The 21547-nt window shown below is 41.7% G+C and overlaps 1 protein-coding gene across 4 annotated transcripts in view; it reads right to left on the reverse strand.

Moving 5' to 3' along the window:
* POC5 (POC5 centriolar protein) overlaps positions 1-21547 on the reverse strand; it is a 189089-nt gene that overhangs the window by 125304 nt on the left and 42238 nt on the right. For all 4 annotated transcript variants that reach the window (XM_029575225.1, XM_029575207.1, XM_029575232.1 and 1 more), the window contains one exon: positions 1400-1477. In XM_029575225.1, the coding sequence (XP_029431085.1) occupies positions 1400-1477 (78 nt within the window). The remainder of the gene's footprint in view (positions 1-1399; positions 1478-21547) is intronic.

The following is a 21547-nucleotide window of genomic DNA, read 5'->3' on the forward strand; positions in this document are numbered from 1 at the left end:
TCTAGGCCTTGCCTCGGCTTGAGACTCCTCCCACCCACACCGCAGTTTAGCACTTTCAAATTCCCAAGACAGCCAATGCATGAGATGAACAAAAATTACCCTGTGATGCCATGGCATAGTGCGGGTATAAGGAATGGCATGCCAGTCAGAATATACTCATAAGCCACCATGTGACTCGTGTGTCAGCAATTGCTGACCCTTGCAACAGACATGTGCAGGCCAAAGAGAAACTGTTCTCGCAAGTCTCCAGTTTAGAATAACCAAGGGCAGAAAATGGCTGTCAGTTGTGCCTAGGCAGCACAAAGTACTTTGGCCCATTTAAGGGTTGGAAAGGCACCACCGTTTCAGCAGTAATAGACAGTATAAAAAGGCAGATTTTAGGTAATCATGATATCTACTGCCTGACTAAGGGGATGGTCATTAGTTCTACTGCTCCCAGTCAACATCCACAGGCATTCTTACATCTGGTCCACAAGGATCAGTACTGGGACCAAGACTGCTACAACTGGTGGGTCCTCTTACCAACACCAGTAAATTAGACGTGTCTTCTATCTAGTCTGTGTGACAAGCGTAGGTTACATACATATCATTGACAGGTTCAATGTGTACTACACCAAAGTGAGATTGAGTCTTTTTTCTAAAGCAATACTTAACTTGGCACTTAGTGACTCAATCCACTAATTCTCCTCTTTATGGGATGTTTTCCAGACAAATAAAGATCCAGTGAGGGAGCTTCTATTGATCCCAGGACCAGAGCATGATATCTTGCACCAAGGATACTACCTGCAGGAGGTAGAGGGGGAAAGAATGCCCACTGAAGGCTAGCCCAGTGGCAATGCTGAACAATACCATATGGAGAAACCTGGGCTCAATTTCAGGCTCAGGGCTTCCACTACCTAAGTCAGAGATGCTTCATAGAGACTGTTCACAACCCTTAGATGGGGAAGGAGGTGAGAGTCTGACATTGTACAACAGTGACATCTAGTGGCTGATTTAGATAAATACAATTGTAAATCACTAGTTCTTGTCTCTAACTAAATTGGAAGCCCAAAGAAACTGAAAGAAGCTTCTGGGTCAAGGATGACCTACTAGTTCTGGGAGGATATGCACCTTGTGTGTGTACCTTTTGCAGTCCCCCTTTAGATCAACTTGAACATGGTACCTACACGTCCTCCTTTCCCCTTCTCTCGAGTGACTGTAGTGGCATTGTTTCCCTTCTTTACAGTCTGGGGTTTGATTTTCCTCAGTGTATCTATTATGCTGTCACTTTGTTTTTCTTGGTTAAATTGTATGGCCAGTGTTTCCCGTGCATCCGGCCTTTGTATTCTTTATTCATAGTGTAACTGTAACCTCTATATATATCCTACTTTGTTGACACTTCTATTTTTCCCTTAATTACCTTGAATGCATAGTTCCCTCTCTGAAGGGCCGATGTCTTGCAGTTCAGACATGCCACCATGTATCAACTGGAGCTTGCCTGGAAAGTGAGGAGATGCCCCTTATTAGAAATGTTCTTGTAGGAATTATTTAAATGTATTTCTTGCTTCATGCAAAAAGACATGCTCAAAGCAAGTTACAGCAGTCAGACATTAAAATATAAAAGACAAATGTTTATGATGACCCCATAGAACACCACAAATATAAATCAACAATATCAATCCATGAACAAATATTAGCTTCCTACCAAATTAAAATCAAATACCATGCCATCACAGTCATCTATAAGGTGACAGAGTTATTTATTCATAAAGATTTGATATTCTGCCTTCTCCTAACTTAAAAAATTGAGCACCTGTCAGTTATATGACAGGTAAGATAATGATATATTTTTAGAACCATTTTTTAGATTCACTTTTTTTTGTAATTTAACTTTTTATTTGGACAATATAAAACATACATGCCATTATTTTTCATACAGCTACGTCCCCGCAGAGACAGTCATGTCATCCAAACATTTCTACAATCGCCCAACCCACCCCTCTTCCTCCCCCATACATATTAGGTATCATATCTAGTATAATCATTATAACTAAGCAACAATACCACACATGAATAGTAACAAATTATGTAAGCATGTAACATCTGCAGAATAGAGACATGATAAAGTCCAATAAAACTCAAACAAAAACAACAACCACAGTTGTCTCGCCTCATTCTTAGATTGAAATGTTTAGTAGTAAAGCATGTCTACGCTCCATAGCTCAGCACTTGTACGTATTATCTTGAAGCCATTTTTCAAAGGGAGCCCATATTTTCCCATATTTAGCTAAGGTATCTCTGCAGAATGGCTCTAATGCCCATAAGCCTGGTGATCACTAGTCTCAAAGGAGGTGAGTCTTTTCTTTTCCACCAATGTGCTATAACTAACCTGGCCGCTATAGCCAAATAACGCATTAGCCGCAAATTGGATATCCCCTGTTCTTCAGTCCACATCCCCAAAAGCCAGAGTTCTGGTTGTAAAAGAGGTTCCACTCCCAACATAGCTTTAGCCATCCCTTGAATCTGAACCCAGAAAGCATGGATGAGCGGACAGGACCACCAAACATGAAAAAAGGTTCCCGCACCGACACCCACATCGCCAGCAGGTGTTCGGGAGCTTGGGATACCATTTTGCCAGAGTAGCAGGGCACAAGTACCACCTGTAAAACATTTTGTATTCATTTTCAATCATAGCAGTGGACATAGAATGACGACCCAGACAAAAAGCATCCCACTGTTCAATGTCCCAGACGCCCCCCAGATCCTGCTATCAGGCTCTAATATGTGCAACTTTATATGTCCCATCATCCTCCAACAGTTTATATAGTTTAGACCAGTGGTTCTCAACCTTTTTTCTGTTGGGACACACCTGACAGATTGTTCTCACATGCATGACACACTGACCCATGATCATCACGGGGCTAGATGTAAAAGTACAGTTTGCATCCATGGGAACCCCCCTGACTCACAATAATGGATGTAAAGCAGAATTATGACATTCCCCATACAACTCACCCTACAAAAAAGATATTCTGGTTCTGGTGTCATCTCAGTAACAGCAACTCAAACTCCTTCTACTTCCAGGCTCAATAGCCCTACTTATGAAAAGACAGCAGTTTACCACCAATGCATGTCCTCGAGAAAACACAACAAATAAGACTGATACAAACGCTTACATGCTAGTAAAATATCTCATCTAGGTAACAGACACAGAACCGACCTAACATACTCCCAGGATCTGTAGTAATGCACATAAACTAATCCGCACACAGTTACACCTGTATTATGGAATACACTCAAACAGGAGCAACTCTATCTATGAAAAGGCAACACTACAAATATTAAATCAGGCCCTAAAAACCAATACACCTCTTATTAGGAAAACAGAACTAGCAAGCAGCTATAGATCCCCACAAAGAAATAATTGTAAATCTATACTAATAAGCAGAATAAATGTTTCAAAACAGCTATGAACAGAATAACATCCAACAATTAAAAACTCATAAAAACTATTAAACATTCTCCAAACACCAATAAAATCTCAAAAGAGCAGACATCACATAATATTAAATAATTAAAATGGCAGTCAATCAAGAAAAATTAACTTAAAAAGCAATCTTTACTTACCCCTTCCAGCAGCTCTCCTACTCCCCTTCCATGCAGGCCGTGGCACACACCAGAAGCAGCAGTAGAAGCTAAGCTCTATACTCATGGTCCTCTTCCTTAGTGCCCATGTCTCTCACACACACCATACCAGTCATGCCCCCATGACCAGTTTCTGTCTCTCACATCCCAATCATCTCCCAAACAGTCTTTGACACACACACACACACACACACACACCAGTCACCTTCCTGAACAGTTTCTCTCATGCCATACACACAGACAGGCTTCCCACTCCCGTGTTCTACTTACATATATGGGCTTTTCACTCTCATAATCACTTTCTCTGTCCCCCCCCCACACACACACACTCACCAGTCTCTCACTCCTATGCTTGTTCTCTCCACATGCACAGGCTTCTCATTCCCAAAATCACTTTCTCTCTCTCTCTCTCACACACACACACAGACCAGTCACCTGACCTCTCTCATGCATACACACACACAGGCTTCCCACTCCCATGTTCTCTTTCAGATATACAGGCTTCTCACTCCCATGCTGTGTCACACACACCCAGGTTTCTCACTCCCATGCTCATTCTTCACATGCACAGGCTTCTCATTCCCATAATCACTTTCTTTCTCTCTCACATACACACTCACACATACACACACCAGTCACCTGACCTCTCTCATGCATACACACACACACAGGCTTCCCACTCCCATGTTCTCTTTCAGATATACAGGCTTCTCACTCCCATGCTGTCTCACACACCCAGGTTTCTCACTCCCATGCTCATTCTTCACATGCACAGGCTTCTCATTCCCATAATCACTTTCTTTCTCTCTCACATACACACTCACACATACACACACCAGTCACCTGACCTCTCTCATGCATACACACACACAGGCTTCCCACTCCCATGTTCTCTTTCAGATATACAGGCTTTTCCCTCCCATGTTGAGTCTCACACACACCCAGGTTTCTCAATCCCATGCTCACACTTTTCACATGCATAGGCTTCTCATTCCCATAATCACTTTCTCTCTGTTACACAAACACCAGTCTCTCTCATTTCCATGCTCGCTCTCCACATGCACAGGCTTCTCATTCCCTGAATCATATTCTCTCTCTCACATTCACACACACCAGTCTCTTTCTCTCACACACACCGTCACCTTACCAACCAGTCTCTCTCTCTCATGCATGCACACACACACACATACACACAGGCTTCCCACTCCCATGCTCTCTCACACATAATCAGGCTTCTCACTCACATGCTTTCTTTCACCCCCCCCCCCCCAAACACCAGGCTTCTTACGCCCATGCTTTCTCACATACCCAGATTTCTCACTTCCATGCTTTTTCTCTCTCTCACACACATCAGTCACCTCCCTGACTAATGTCTCACACTCTCACATACATATCAGTCATCTCCCCTGAGCAGTCACTTTCATTGTCTCTCACATATACACACACACAGCTCTCTGACCAGTTTCTCTCAATCACACACATGCTCTCAATCACACACAGGCTGGCTGCCTGCTTCTCTCTCTTTCTTTCACTCACTTCCTCTCCCCCCCCCCCCGAGCACAAATGGTAGCTGCAGCAGTCTCCTCCTCCAGCCCCCGCAGGCGAAGAAAGAAGAATCCCATTGGCCGCGGGAGGCTCATGCTGCTGTCTCCTTTCCCGATTACCGGCTGCTTCGATTGCTAGGGGGGCCGATGCTGCTGCCACAGCTATTTTTCCATGCAGCACGGCTCTCTCCTTCCCGCGCACCACGTACATCTTCCTGTTCCGGGTCACGGGGGGGGGGGGGGGGGGAGCGGGAAGAAGAAAAGGCCAGCCGCAGGTGCCACAGTTTCTTCTAGCACCGCTGCCATTCCCACTGGCCTTGAACGTACTGATAGCCCGGTGGCAATGGCAGCAGGGAAGGAAGAGCAGCGGGGGAGAACGCGACACACCTGCCGGTGCTTGGCGACACACTGGTATGTCGCGAAACACAGGTTGAGAAGCGCTGGTTTAGACATTAATTTAGGAGGTTTCTTATTCGCTATACAAAAACCTTCCATCAATGAAACTCCTCGCACTATATCTCTAGAGACCTCAGAGCTATGTAGAAAATGATGTAATTGAGCATATGCCAAAAAATCAGTGGTCGGAAGATTGTAGTCCCCCTGCAAGATTTGGAAGGGCTTCATAACTCCCGCCCTCCCAGCCGTGATGCACTCTATAGAGTCCCTTCTCCACCCAAGTTTGAAAGGTCCAAGACACACATCCAACAGAGAATTCAGACATCGCTCTGAATTGGAAAAAATATCCCTTTTTCCCAGTTAAACGCTCCCTCCAATTGTACCATGGTGTCAAATTAAGCGTAAAGATGGCAACATGGAAGGCTCCAGAAAATCCAGTCTCTTCCATTCCCAAAAGATGCTCTCCAAATTCTCTCTCCCCAGCCTAGAGCCCTCAATAGTCATCCACTGTTTCCTATTACCTAAGATGTGGTATTCTACTACAGCTTGAAGTTGTGATGCTACATAATATTTTTTTAGATGTGGTACTTCCAATCCACCTTTGACCCTGGTCTATACAAAACATTTCAGGCAACTTCTGGGGGCCTTCTTTTCCAACCGTCAGAAAAGAATTTCCATTGTAAAGCCTAAAACCAATCATCTGAAATCAAACAAGGTAACACCTGAAAAAGTTAGCTAAGTCTGGGGAATAAGTTCATTTTCACAATTGCGATCCTTCCCATCCATGATACATGATATCTATCCCATTTCTGCATATCCTTATGTAGGTTGCTAAGTAAAGGTTCATAGTTCACCTTAAAAAGATCTTTATGCTCCTCTACTAAATTAACCCCTAGATATCTGATAGGACCTTTCGTCCATTGGTATGGAAATGATTGTGACAAAATAGAGCGTTGTGCGATCAGAAGGCCCAAAGGAAGAATCTCCGATTTATCCATGTTAACCCTAAATCTGGAAACCACCCCAATTGCTCCAAAATTGTTGTCAACACCCTCAATGATGTAGCTGGCTCCGTTACTGTAAATATGTCAGCGTATAGAGAAATTTTATATTGGGCCTTGTCTATCTGTACTCCATGAATCTCTCGTGTAGTGCGAATCATTTCAGCTAAGGGTTTCATGCTCAGAGCAAAAAGCAAAGGGGAGAGTGGGCACCCCTGCCTAGTACCCCTATGAATAGGAAAAGTATCAGTATAGCCCCCGTTTATTTTTATGCAGGCCCGGGGGTCCCTATACAGCTCCTTTACCCATCCTAAAAATAGCCTCCCAACCCCCATCTTTTCCATCACCACAAACAGAAAAGGCCAGTGAACTCTATCAAATGCCTTCTCTGCATCTATAATCAGGAGGATTGACGGGGATTTATTCTGTTTCACCACCGACAGGATATTCAGAATCTTACGGACATTATCAGAGGTAGATCTTCCTGGCATGAATCCTGCTTGATCTTCCTTCACCAGATCAAGAATCACTGCCTGTAGGCGAGTGGCCAAAATCTTAGCTAACAATTTTAGGTCTATATTTATCAAAGATATAGGACGGTACGACCCACATAACATTCCATCCTTGCCTGGTTTGGGGAGTATCGTAATCCCTGCAGTATTTCCATTGGGCAATAAACACTGTCCCTCCCTTAGAGCGTTAAACATATCTGTGAGCGGATTCACTAATACTCCCATAAATTTCTTATAAAATAAGGGTGTATACCCATCTAAACCGGGTGCCTTTCCCGCTTTTAGAGATTTAATAGCATTTTTAATTTCCAACATTTGTATAGGGGATCCCAATATGACTTGGGCCTCTTGTGAAATAGAAGGTAATGTTACCCTACCAAAAATTTGTGAGATGTCATCAGCTGTAACTTTGTGATCTATAGTATATAGAGCCTCATAAAATTTCATAAAACATGTCAATTTCTATCAATCTAGTTTGTACCTGTCCTTGCCGGTCTTTAACAGCATGAATATGGGATTGTGTCCTTTGACCCTTCAATTTGTGTGCCAGTAATTTACTGGGTTTATCACCTTGTTCATAGTATAATTGCTTCACGAGATCTAATTGATATGCAACTTGATCAGCATCTAACTCTTTTAATGCCTGATGGGCCTCGTCTAGGTTCTGGAGCATGTTAGGCTTTTGACCCTGTTTATGTTCTCTTTCTAGGTCAGAGATCTGTGTTAATAATTGTTTCCTCAAGAGTTCTTTTTGCCTCTTATGATATGTCCCTAGACTGATAAAATTTCCTCGCATGGTGGCCTTCAATCCTTCCCATAATGTCACTGGAGATATCTCAGAAGTATTATTGAGCAATAAACATTCCTCTATCTGCTTTTACAGCTTAGGAAGATGCAGTTTATTTTTTATTAAACTATCATTCAGCTTCAAAAAGCGGACACCTGGATCCCAATGTGGCATATCCACCTCCCACTACACCGGAGAATGGTCTGACCATGTAATATTTTCTATATCAGCATTCCTAGTGTGATCGCACAAAGTTTTATCAATTAGAAAGTAATCAATTCGTGAATATGTATCGTGAGGCCTGGAGTAAAATGAGACGTTGCGGCTACCTGGATACAAGAGACTCCATATGTCAAGCAATTGCCAATCAGTCATTAACCATATAAGGGAGCGCCTATCTCTCTTATTCGAGCCGCCCTTCCCCGAGGAGGTATCCATGCCAACCTGATGTGCCAGACTGAAATCTCCTCCAATCACTAAATAACCCTCCTTTAAGTGATGCAGTTTCTAATTGATCTCATCCAGCAGTACTCCCTGGTCTTGGTTTGGGCAGTACACATTAACCAATGTAAATTTGCAATTATGGATCTCCACCGCCAATATTAAATAACGGCCTTTAGAGCCTTCCAACTTAGCAAGTACTTTCACTCCCAGATTGTTTGCAAACATTATTCCGACTCCACTATATCTACAATCTGGAGTGCTGGCTGCAAAATATTTTTGATGAAAGAAACGCGGGCGAAATAAATGCTCATGGTGGCGCCTTAAATGAGTTTCTTGTAAAAAAAAAACCAAAAAAACAAAAACAAAAAACCACACCACTGAAGCATGAAGCCGGGACAGGTCATTACACAACTGCTTTCGCTTCATTGACGAGTTTAAACCTTTCACATTGAGGGATAAGAATCTAAGTGGAGCCATAATCCGATATCCCCCTTTCTCTGTCAGCACTCTAGATCATACTAGTTATTGTTCTTTCAAGTTCTAACACAACTAAAAGAAATTATCTTCCCCCCTTCTCTCCCCCCCCAAGACCCTCCCTTCCCCCTGATATATCTGGGGTCTCCCCTCATGTGGCAGACCCCTAAGAGAGGAAGCATCATCTGGTCTCCCCGTCCCCTCCCATGTAAAAAACATACTCAGTTTCTCCAGTTCCAAAAGAGAAATGCAATAGGAAAAAGAAAAAAAAACAGAAGTCAGTTCAAGTTTCTAGAATTTAGCTGTAGTGTAGATTGTCTTCTGTTGACTCAGTATACATTGCACTCCCATTTCAGTGAATCCAAGAAAACATAGCTTCCATATGCTCACAATAGACCTTCAGGTATTGGCTAATTCTTTCCGGCCTTCAGATATTGCTGGTTGCCAGAGCTCACCCGAGCCCAATGTTCTCTTCAGGCGGCGACTTCCTTTCCCCGCCCTCTGCCATTTAGCTTGTTCCACTGCTGGTTGAGCGGAATCTCTCAAAGGATCCAAGCAGGAGATCTCCATACCAGCCTCTCGCAGAATAGTGACTGCTTCTTCCATCGTTTTAACTCTAGATGACACTCCCTTTACAGTGAATGCCAAATCCAAGGATATAGCCAACGGTATTTATGGCGCTCGTTCCGGAGAAACACTAACTGGTTGAAAATCCCTGCGCCTTTTCAGAGTAGCCAGGGAGAGATCATTGTAAATGGATAGGACATGACCTTCCCATTCAAAGGCTTCTAATCGCCATGCCACTTTCATTATAGCTTGCTTAACTGTGAAACTATGAAGACAGATCACAATATCTCTAGGAGCGTTTCTTGGGGCCGCTCCCAACGCCCGATGCGCCTTCTCCACAACTACAGTCGCAGGAACCTCCGCAGCGTCTCCTACGGCCGTCGCTGCTGCCACTTGAAGGATCGCACTGCAGATAAGCTTGACTACCTCTGCTATATTAGCGTATGCTGGCTCTTCTGGTAGGCCCCGAATACGCAGGTTATTGCGCCGCGTGCTATTCTCTATATCTTCCAACTTCAATGTTGTTTCCTCCTGTAGATGTTGCAGATTTTCAATTTCTGATTTTAAAGATTTGATCCGTGGTCTTCCAACTGAGCTTCGCTATCGTCCACCCGGTGCCCTAGCTCTTTAATATCGGTGCATAGAATAGAAATAGTGTCCCGAAATTCATCCGACAAAGCTTTAATGTCGTTTTTCAGGTCTTGGAACCAGTTTTGAAGGTCTTTTTTTTGAATAGGCTCGGTTCCTCCATCTGATTCCAGCGTCTCCTGACGCTGTTTATTCCCTGCGTCCTCCGGGCCTTCTCCCCCCGTGATGTTGCTTAGGGCCGCAAAACGGGAGCCGCTGGCACCGAAGGAAATTGCTGGAGATCCACCACTTTTTCTTCATGGACATAACGTCTATTGTTAGTGCATCTCAGCGATGGAAATTTAAAGATTTTGGACTGCTGGAACTGGGATATTTATCAATTAATGCTTAGAGGAGAGTCGGAGAAAAAATCTAAGATGCCATCTTGGACCGATGACGTCACTTCCTCCTAGATTCACTTTTTGTTAAAGTGTGTTATAAATTAATAAATAATAGTCTCCTATTTTTTGATCATTCCAGATTTCACATTAATCTATTTGGCAGTCTTTTATTCAAATTTGCAAAAATTTGCGTTTTCAACTCTTTACAATCTTGAAAACTATACAGCTGTTTGTACCCTACTGTGATTGATATTTATCAAGATTATATGAGTATTGCTTTGAAATGCGTGCACTTACACAGTTTTTAACGTGTCCATTGAAGAAGCCAGCGATTCTGTGGCCTATAGTCGGAAATGTGTTTTTTTTTAAATTGTGCTGTGTGTATGCACATAACATTTTGCATTTATATTCATTGTTTAAATATTTGTTAATAAAAGATTTGATAAAGTTTGCCAATGCACTGTGCATATATACTTTTCCTAACAGGGTCATTCTTTAAAATGCGATGGGCTGTTATTGCATGCGTTAGATCGTTATTGCATGCGATATCGCCGTAACGCATACGATAATGGGTGCATCTTGGCGGTAAAGTTTAAATTAGGGGATGGGTGGAATTAGGGAGGAGTTTGGGCAGGCATAAGGCTAATGAGGTGGCGGTACCGCTGCGGGCGATGTTTTGGACATTATCACTGGCAGTAGCACGGGAAATAGCACCACCTTTTGCTATGGGGGCAATAGTGTGTGGCGTAGCTGCACCTAAGGCAAGTGAAACCGCACCACCGCGATGCAGCCAACTGCACACTTTTGGCCCACTGCCCCTTTTTTTCACCTCAGATCATTCCGCTGTATTTATAGTGGAATGATGAATCTAGGCCTTAGTCATAAGGGGGATTACATTCAAATTAAAGATAATAAATCTGAGAATCTATCTACTTGTTTCAGAGCCTGCTCGCTTCTCATGATCCTACAGGTTAAAATACCTCCTGCACTAAACATCTGGGAGATTTAGTGCAACCATAAATACAGCTATAGACCAAAGTTCTGGTTACCCAAACATACAACAGAATTATGTTTTTACGCATTTTCTATAGATCAAATAATTCTACAATATTTGTAGCTCTTTTGTTAAGTTATTCCAGTATCAAAGCCCTGTATTAAAAAAAGCTCTATTTCTTGTTCCCTGCAGCCTAATTTCTTCTGGAAGAGGCAATCTAAGAAGAGTACTTTGCTGTTTTTTCTAATTTGCACTTGCTGTTTGTTGCCTTTCTGTGAGGCATTCTGAGTGACACTCCTTTTTCTCTCTTTCAGTCTCCCCCAGTCATTTTGATGATCTGACTCTAGGAAAAGCAAGAAGATGATGATCTTCATGGCAGCCTTTTATTCCTGGTACAGGACTGCCCTTGGGCAGGGGCTAATATAAAATGGAAATATGGTTTTCCTGATTTTTAAGTATTGTTTTTGTTTGTGCTTTGTGGTTTTTGGAAGGTTTATGGGTGTGTGTTTCTGAGCATTAGGTGTGAGTGTATGAGTGCAAGGACCTGCGTAGAGACGCTAGACCCCAAGAGAGTGCAACTGTGAGCAAGATGTATGAGTGGGGGTGAGAAGTAATGTGTGGATAAGTGAGCAGAGATGCTTCTTTAGTAAGCAGAGACAGAGAAAATCACCCTTTCCAACCCCAATGGGTGTAATTTTGTAACTGCCCACATTGGTGTAAAGTCTTTAGGTACATTTGATCTGCAGACTTTATACCAGTTTTCCAAGGGAAAATACGCATATACTTTTTGTTTGAAAATTATCACACCAAAACTATCCCCACATAGATTATACCTGCTAATTTATGTGCCAATGTTTTTTTTTTTGGGGGGGGGGGGGGGGGGGGAATGCGCCTACTTTTGAAAATGCAAAGAAGGCATGTAATTCGAAACCACTCCAACTTCATCAAAAAGAATAACTCTTTAAACGGCAGATAAAACCAAGTTGCTTACCGTAAACAGTGCTCTCCATAGAAAGCAGGATGAATTAGCCATAACATGTGGGTGACGGCATTTGGTGGCACCGAATGGACCTTTCACTCAGCTGGTAGAAGTTTTGTTCTACTGAGCATGTGCAAGAATTCTTGATCAGGCATTGCAAGTGATCCCCTCAGTTGATTTTAGAGCTAATTCTTGGTAGATAGTCAACTCTCCAGGGAGGAAGGTGGGTATTTAGCATGGCTAATTCATCCTACTGTCTATGCAGAACACAGGTTATGGTAAGAAAATTTGCTTTTTCCGGCGACACACAGGACCGAATTAACTATGACTTATGTAAGTCCCAAGCTGAGGGCTGCAGTGGAGCATTTACCGAGTAAGCAACCTAGACCCTCCCACGGAGAGTAGACAACTGGGTTAATAAGCTATGTAAAACTACTTGTCCAGATTTACTGTCACTCTTTGAGAGATTGTTCAGACAGTAATGGGACACAAAGATGTATACTGATGACCTTGTTACAACTGTCTTTGAGATGTATGGCTCGCAGATAAGCCACTGGCTCTACTCTGATGAGACTTGATGGCAACTGTAATTTGTAGACCTGCTAGCATATAGTAGTGTGTGATGCAGTCTGCTAGCCAGCTGGTCAACGTATGTTTGGCCATTGCCATGCCCAGTCTATTAAGATAGTTAAGAGAAGAATAATTATAAAGCCTGATGTGACAGAGTTCTTCTTTTATAGTAAGTGAAGGCTCTTTTACAATCTAAGTCATCAAGGGCTTTCTTACCTTTATGTGCATGTGACTTGGGAAGAAACTATGTAACACAATAGCTTGATTAATATGGAATGCTGAAACTACTTTTGACAGAAACTTTGGGTGAATGTGGCGCAATGCCCTGTGTGGAAGAACTGCATATAAGGCAGATAATGAACTAAAGCCTGAATTTTGCTGACTCTTCTGACTGAAGTTACTGCCACAAGAAAAGTTACCTTCCATGTTAAAAGCTTGAGAGAAGCAGACTCCAATGGTTCAAATGGCGGTTTCATCAGTTCTGCCAGGACCATGCTTAGGTCCCATGGAACATGTGGTTTCACAACTGGAGGTTTAATATGTCATAAGCCTTTCATGCACTTGGAAACTAAAAGATGGAGTTAGCAGCTAACCATGTTTTATGTCAACAGTAATCCTATGGCACTGATATGTAATGCCTGAAGCACAAAGAAAGAAAATAACAATTATTTAGGTTCGCATTCACACAGATCCAAGGTATTGTACTGATACTATGTAGAGAACCTTTTCTATTTAAAAATTGTAGGTTCTTATACAATTGGTTTTCTGGCAGACTCTATTGTTTTCAACCTATTTGGATAAGGATGATGCAGCGATCACTGAGCACTCAACATCCAAGCCATCAAGTTGAGGGAGGGAAAGTTTGAATAAAATAGGCTTCCCTCTTGTTGAGTTAAGTATGGATCTCATCTGAGAAGGATCAGAGGATTGTTCTAGATATGCAAATTAAACCTGTTTGGGCCATGCTGAGGATCAGACAGACCCAGTGTTTTAGCATTTTTAGCACTGTTCTGGCTATCAGTGGAAATGGTGAAAAAGTGTATATGATATCTACATTACAATTGAACAGAAAAAATGTCCTGAGTTAATCTGAGTTAGCTGGGAAGAATGGAGCAAACATTTACAGCTGTTTTGCTCAGATGCAGATAAATTGTTTGCTGAAAGTCCCCATAGACTTAGTCTATCAGCTATTGACTGCTATAATGACCATTTGTGTGGTTAAAAACTTTGCTGAGGCAATCTGCTAATGTGTTGGAGATTTGGAATACAGGTCGCTTGCAAGACAGCTTGATGTCCGCATGCCCACATCTTTATTGTGTTGTGGGAAAGAATACATGACCCTGGCCCCTTGCTTGTTCACACAGAATATGGCAACTGGTTGCTGGTTTGAATGAGAATGCTCTTCCCCTACGAGAAAGCATGTAAATGTTAGAACATATCTGATCGCTCTCAATTCTTGGAGGCTGATTTGAAATGGTCTTTCCATGAATAACCACGTTCCATGAGTTCAAAAAGGTCCTGTGTGGGCTCTCCAACGTTTTGTGGAGGCATCCGTTGCCAACATAACTTGGTAAGGAAGTAGACAGTGAATGTAAGGATCTAGCCACCACGTAGATGCCATTTCATTTACTGTGAAATTCTTACTTTGTTTGTCAAGGATTGATGAGCTGATCCCACTAGGAGCGGAGATCCCACTGTAGGAGCCATATATGAAGGTGGGTTAGTGAAACTACGTGAATTACCAATGTCGTGTAATCCAAAATGACTAGATCTTATCTGGCTGTTGACAGATCAGAATGGAACAGTTTGTATAGAAGGAATTTGAGCGTATTTACCTGATCTGATAGAAGGAAAGTTTTCTCCTGTAGAGAACTTAGCCATATTCCAATGAATTTGATTTTTCAGAAGGGAATTAGAGTTAATTTCTTAAAATTCACTAAGAATCATTTTGATTGTAGCAATTGTACGGACTTCTGCAGGCGAGGTTAACATAGATGTGTCAGAATTCGCCATCACAAGCCAGTGGTCCAGGTAAAGGAAGACTTGAATGCCTTGATACTCAGATGCAACATTACTGCAGCCAAGCACTTGGTGAAGACCCTTTGTGCTGCCAAGAGGCTTAAGGGAGCACTCTGTGCTGATGGTGGGAAGAGTCCACCATAAAACACAGGTAATGCCAGTGGAAGAGATGGATGGGAATATGAGCATAAGTATCTTTTAGATACAAGATGCATATCTACTCTCCCTTCTGGATGATGGGGAAAATTGTGTGGAGGAAACATTTTGAATTTCTCCCGGAGTATATGCTTGTTCAGACTTCTTAAATCCAGAATGGATCTCGGTCCCCCGGATTTCTTGGAGACAAGAAATTAGCAGGAGTAGAATCTCTGGCCAGGTTGATAGGGAGAAACAGGTTCTATCATCCACTGTTTGAGAAGCGACTCTACTTCCAAGAAGAGTTGCATCAAGTAAAGTGGATCCGTATTGAAGTCTGAGTGATGAGGTATCCTAGACTCCACAATTTTGAAAACCAAACTATCTTTGGTGAGTTTGTGCCTTTAAGTAGTGCAGGATTCTCCCCCCTATCAGAGAAGATTGTTGCTGGTTTTGAAAGGTGGTCAAAAACTTGGTTCAGCCTTTGGATGGATTTGTTGTGTGGTTTTCAGTTGACGGTGCGCTCATGCTAACATGAGTGGGAAATTGTTTCTATTGAGAAAGTAGAGGTGGCATCCAGTATAGTTGGGATTACTGAAAGGGAAGACTCTGAAAACACAGTCTTTTAAAAGTGTAGTAAGTATGCCTTGCAGAAGACTGCTATTCCTGTCTCGTAATTAGGGACTGACCATCACATGCCATTCCTTGATTTGAGCCACTGTTTCCCCAAGCTTTTGTCCAAGCCATTCAGAATGCCCTGATAGATACATGCCATAGTATCTATCAACAACACGACCAAAGATTGTTTCTATAAACTTCAGGTTTTAAAAAGACTCAAACCCCTCTTGTACCTCCACGATTTGAGGACAGTCCTACAAACCATGCTCTTTGCCAAAATAGACTATTGCATCGCTCTCTTCCTCGGACTCCCCATCTCCACCACCAAACTTCTACAGATGCTACAGAATGCCACAGCAAGAATCTTGACCAACACCATCCGCGGAGAACACATCTCACCCATCCTCCGGAACTTACACTGGCTGCCAGTAAACTACAGAATCCTACACAAATCCCTCACCATAATACACAAAACGGTCCACAATCAACTACAGCTCGACCTCGAAATCCCTTTCAGACTCCACTCCTCTATCAGACCAATTAGAGAAGCATTCAAAGGAACTCTGCAAGCCCCCCCAACCAAAGCCACACGTTTTACTATCAAGGAAGACCGGGCATTCTCGACAGCAGGCCCTACAATCTGGAACAACATCCCCACAGATCTTAGACTGGAACCCTGCCATCTAACATTCAGGAAAAAACTTAAGTCTTGGCTTTTCCGTCAAGCCTTCCCGCAACTCTCCGAAACACAACGGCCCTCAGCCACACTTCACGAACTATGGAACTATGAACCTCTGAGTATCCAACACGTATAATCTCCTAATTTCTAATCTTATTATGTTCTTGGTTATTTGCCTCCTTCTACTCTTTTTTTCCGGCTACCTATGCCTCCAAGTTTTATCTACCTTGTTGATTGTAACTTTGCTCCTTTTGTTAAATGATTGTTTTTTGTGTTAAAGTTTCTTACCCCCGTTCTATGTAACCCAATTTGATATGGTTATTACCATGAAGGTCAGTATAGAAAAGTGTTAAATAAATAAATAAAATAAATAGTATCAAATGCCTCATAGATAGATCAAAGAATATGGTATATACACTCTTCTACATCTAAGAATGGCTGAGGGTATGCAATTCCACCATCACTGGGGGGAAGAAATGGTCAGTTTCTATATACAATGATGTAAGTATTGACCCATGTAGAAATAGTGTGCGGAGATCTGCGAGTTAAGCATGGACTTTGAAACACCTTTTTACCAAAATTATCCAGTAACCAAGGGTCTTTCCCTAGCAGAGTATCCAAGTATATTCTTATCTTCTTTGCTCTTTTAAAAGCTGATTCTACCACAACTGATTGGTGGGGTAATTGCACTATTCCAAACCCTAGGGAGTTTTGTGTTCTATACTTAAGGTCTAGTTCCCTTTCAACTGGAGTAAAGAAAACAGGATTTTTCCAGATTCTGGTTTGCAATTCTTGCAAGATATTATGGATGAGAATTGCTGCTGGCTCTGGTGGTGTTTCCAGAAGAATTTGGAGGAGGCCAAAGACATTTGTGTTAGGATCTTTGTCTTTATGCATATAACTCAGAGTTCTTTTTCCAGTTTGTCCAGAAATCTGAGTATGAAAGGTCCTCCAGTGGAGACAAGTATTCCAGAGGGTCCAGATGGGAGTTGGAAGGTATCCCCGTTGACCCCTCTTCAGAGCTTAGAAGTGTGGGAACACTGATCCAGGACCCAGTAATGACTGAGTAGTGGATTCTTGGTCACATTGGAGGGGTATACTTCTGATTGACATCCTCTGACTGGTTGGAATCCACTGAGAGTAAATCCTGTGGACTAGAATCACCTCTTCGGCATACTGATGGAGTATCCATCTGAACCAGGAATACTAGGATTCTTCTTTGTGGGAGAAAATCTGATAAAATGAAAGAGACTGGAAAATAATCTCCTAATCCTTAGCCACTATGAAGGTAAAGAAATCTTTCATCAACTCCACTATCTGGTCGAGGGGCTGATGTGACCTTTATTCTGGCATGGGTGGTAGAACATCTTCTTCTGATGCCAGAATGGAATTCTGCACATCATCTAGGCTCTGCAAAATTTGAATTGAAGGCCAATTAGATGTTAGCAGTACCAGAGAGCAAACGGATCTGGAGTCTCTAGGCATAGCCTTTGTTCCATTAATTTTGTTGATGTAAGAACTCTGGTAATTGGTGGGGTTAGGTGTATCATTTTCCCCTCTGCCTCTGACAAAATTCTCTGCAAGCCAGTGTACAGTTGTGTTGGAAGCATTGCAGTACGATGTATCTAAGATGAAGCAACCTGCCCCAATGATAAATGTGTTGGGAACCAAAGCATTTCACATTTTGGGCCTTTGTGCATTGAGTATCTCAAGGATTTATGTGCCAATGTCACCATGCTCTTTTTTTTTATATCTTTTATTGGAATAACAAAACATGTAGGTTACAGACTAGGAAAAATAGAGAGAGGCGCGTGTTACAACAATTGGACTATCAATATAGTGAGATACTCATACATAGCGGCAGCCAAGACCCTGGCATGTCACCTATGGTACCTGAATGTAAACCATTGTTATATCTCTGATCGAATGTCGGTATATAAAAACTATAAATAAATAAATAAATAAAACCTCTGGCTTATCGATACAAAGGAAGCTAGAGTAGATAATAAATATCAAACGATTTATATAAACCTTATGCCCATATAAAAGGACAGTAAATCGCCTCTTAGCTTAACTGCTGGGAAAGTTAATCCATTTAAGGATACGTACATAGTGCGCTTATCTCTCATATAGTCAAGTACCCCATAGAAATCAGTACGTCCTTCGACAAAAGGGAGAAGTGAAGAAAAAAAAAAGAATAACGTCCTCGTTCCACGGCAACCATAAGGTCTGCACCCCCAGGCAGTGTGCGTAACCACTCATATTTCCGTCATGCCAAAATTAGAACTGCTGAATAGTATCCCATGCCGATAGAATACAACAGCTGTCAAACTGGATGAAGATATCATAGATTTTTTCTCCATCGCCAATCCTGCCTATCTTCTGAAGCTAACAAGGCTGCTAGCTTGGCAGGGTTCAGTTCCATCTCCGACCGCTTAGTGCAAGGTTGTGGGGGCATCACCATGCTCTTGTGAGTCGATGGATGCCAATGGTGCTGATGCACCGGGCATTGATGCCACCGTTGTGATAACACTGAAAAGTTCTGTTTGGGGGCTGCTAAGGCAGGGAGGCAACTTTAAAGAAAAAAAAAAAAAAGTATCAAGATTTTCACAGAAAAAGGGAGAGATACAGGTACACACCTATGCTGGTATTCGGACAAAAAATGAATGAGGAGCTCATGAGGCAATGCCCGAGTGGGAATTCCTGCACATGCTCATTAGAGCAAAAAGATCTACTAGCTAAGAGAATGGTCCATTCGGTGCCACTGGATATCACCAGGATGTCATGGCTAATTCAGCCCTGCTTATCGATGAAAAACAGTATGCACAGACAGGTTAATAGCATATTTTTAAAACAATAAAATCCACAAAAAAAAAAATGCTTCTGTCTGTCACAATCAAATTAAAGACACAAAAAAACCCAGTCATAAAGGTACGCTCACAATAATTGGCTAATAAATTGTGTTGCTTTCTTTATTAATAAATACCTCTTTTTATACACTTGTCGAAGTCTAAGCATAATATATATATATTGGTCTACAAAAGTAGCATTGAAAAAATCCAGTTTTTGGTGTTATTCGGGTAATCGAGGGACAGATTGAGATTAGAGATAGGACAGAGTTGAGGGTAAATCCTAGTTGGGTCTAAGACTGTATGTTTGAGGATACTGTTATTAAGGCTGAAATTAAATATAAAGAATATTTTTATTAGATGTCAGTATGTTTTACAAAAAAAGTAAAATTGATATTATGTTACACTTTCAATAAAGTATAATTATTTTAATTGAATCATGTAGTTCTTGAGATTAATTAAATTAGAAGTAATAGTGCTTTTCTCCCCAAATATTTTGGTTTTGGGGGTTTTTTGGTATATTAAATTGTAAGCACAAATAAAATACAATACATTGCCTTATATATATATATATATATATATATATACACACATACACACACACATATCTTCCTCAGTTTATTACACAAATAGGAACACACCTCTTAACCCATATTGTATAAACCCATCATATCACATGAAACAAAAAAAAACCAAATACAAGACAGCACATACATGACCCATAAATAAAAAGAAAAAAAGAACAAAAGACAAAAGCCAAAAAAGCAAAAGGCAAAATTAAAAACACTTCCCATTATTAAAACATTCTTTAGATAAAAGTCCATGTAGAAATTTTTTGGAAAATGACAGTCCGTTAAAACAGGATTTTAATCCGGTTCACTCCAAACCATCGCTGCCGCAATATGTTTTTGCTTTTTTTTTTCATGTGATATGATGGATTTATACAATATGGGTTAAGAGGTGTGTGTTCCTCTTTGTATAATAAAGTGAGGAAGACATAAGTAGATATTTATATATATAATGCTTAAACTTTGACAAATGTATAAAAAGTAGTATTTATTAATAAAGAAAGCAACAGTTTATTAACCGATTATCGTGAGTGTACCTTTATGACTTTTTTTGGTGTCTTTAATAGGTATTTTTACCTGCATATCAGGTAGACTATTTTGTAAAAGTCTTTTCCCCAGGGTAAAGCACTGTTTTACATATGGAAATGCATTTGAAAATTACCCTAAATATACCCGATTTAACAGGGATATACTGCTATTATAAGGAAAAAATGGTTACTTACATCTCTGTAAACTGGATACAGGTGCTTATTTCACAGTGATACACATGAATTAATATATATAATGGGGCTAAGTTTTAAATGAAGAGGTTTGCCAATGTCTCCAAGATACCAAGAGATGCTTTCCCTAAATCACCTTCAGTGAAGGTAACTGTGGTTTACTAAATCCTACATCTCCAGTTCACTACCTCATCCTTATACAGTTGGCAAACCACATGCTATACATTAGGAACTCTGAGCCAGTCTCCTGTTCTGCTATCATGCTGACTTTCACTCCCAGAGCAATCTCCAATAACTACAGTGATCCATAAGCAATCTATAACATATGAAGGACTGTTATAAATTTGAATGGGAGCCTCAGATTCATGAGTAAAAATTTACTGGGTTGGAGGTTTATTCCATGCATCCTATGACTTCCTGGGCTTCATGCAAACACCGGTCGGTGGTCAATGCTGGCGCAAAGTCAATGGTGCCGGTTCTGATGACGTCGATGCGATGGACAGAGTCGGGGTTTGAGCACAGAAGAGAAATTCCATCTTCTCCATTCTGGCCTTGCAACCTTTTGGTGTCATAAGGGCACATTTGGTGCAAATCAGGACATCGTGCTCACGGCCTAAACACATTACACAGACTCCATGGGGGTCTGTGATAGCCATGGTGCGAGTACAGTCCGAGCACAGACAGAACCCCGACTCCATGGCCATTGGAAAAAAAAAATCTAACCGCGGTACGGTCGATGGCCAGTAGGCCGCAAGGGCCAAACTCTACGGTAATTGACGGAAAATGGGTAAAAACTTACCGGAGTACTGCGGTCAGAGAAAAGTCAGAGGAGGGACCCCTGTGGGGCAATTTAACTTTAAAGAATTCCGTGAGAAAAATTCCTGTCAGGAATCTCTTCAGAGCTCCTTTACCGCGAGGCTACTGCTGCACGGAAAAAAGAAGACTGAAGGGGGACCCCTGCTGGCTGCAGGGTTAGTGCCATGCTGAGCATGCCCAGTAAGGGCCAGTCAAAGTTCTGGAAACAAATGGTGGACATATTCACTTCGTAACAAGACAGGAAGCAGGAAAAAAGTTTATTTCATTCCTCCCAGCAAACTCA

The sequence above is a fragment of the Rhinatrema bivittatum genome, chromosome 1 (genome assembly GCF_901001135.1).
Source record: "Rhinatrema bivittatum chromosome 1, aRhiBiv1.1, whole genome shotgun sequence".
Taxonomy (NCBI): Eukaryota; Metazoa; Chordata; class Amphibia; order Gymnophiona; family Rhinatrematidae; genus Rhinatrema; species Rhinatrema bivittatum.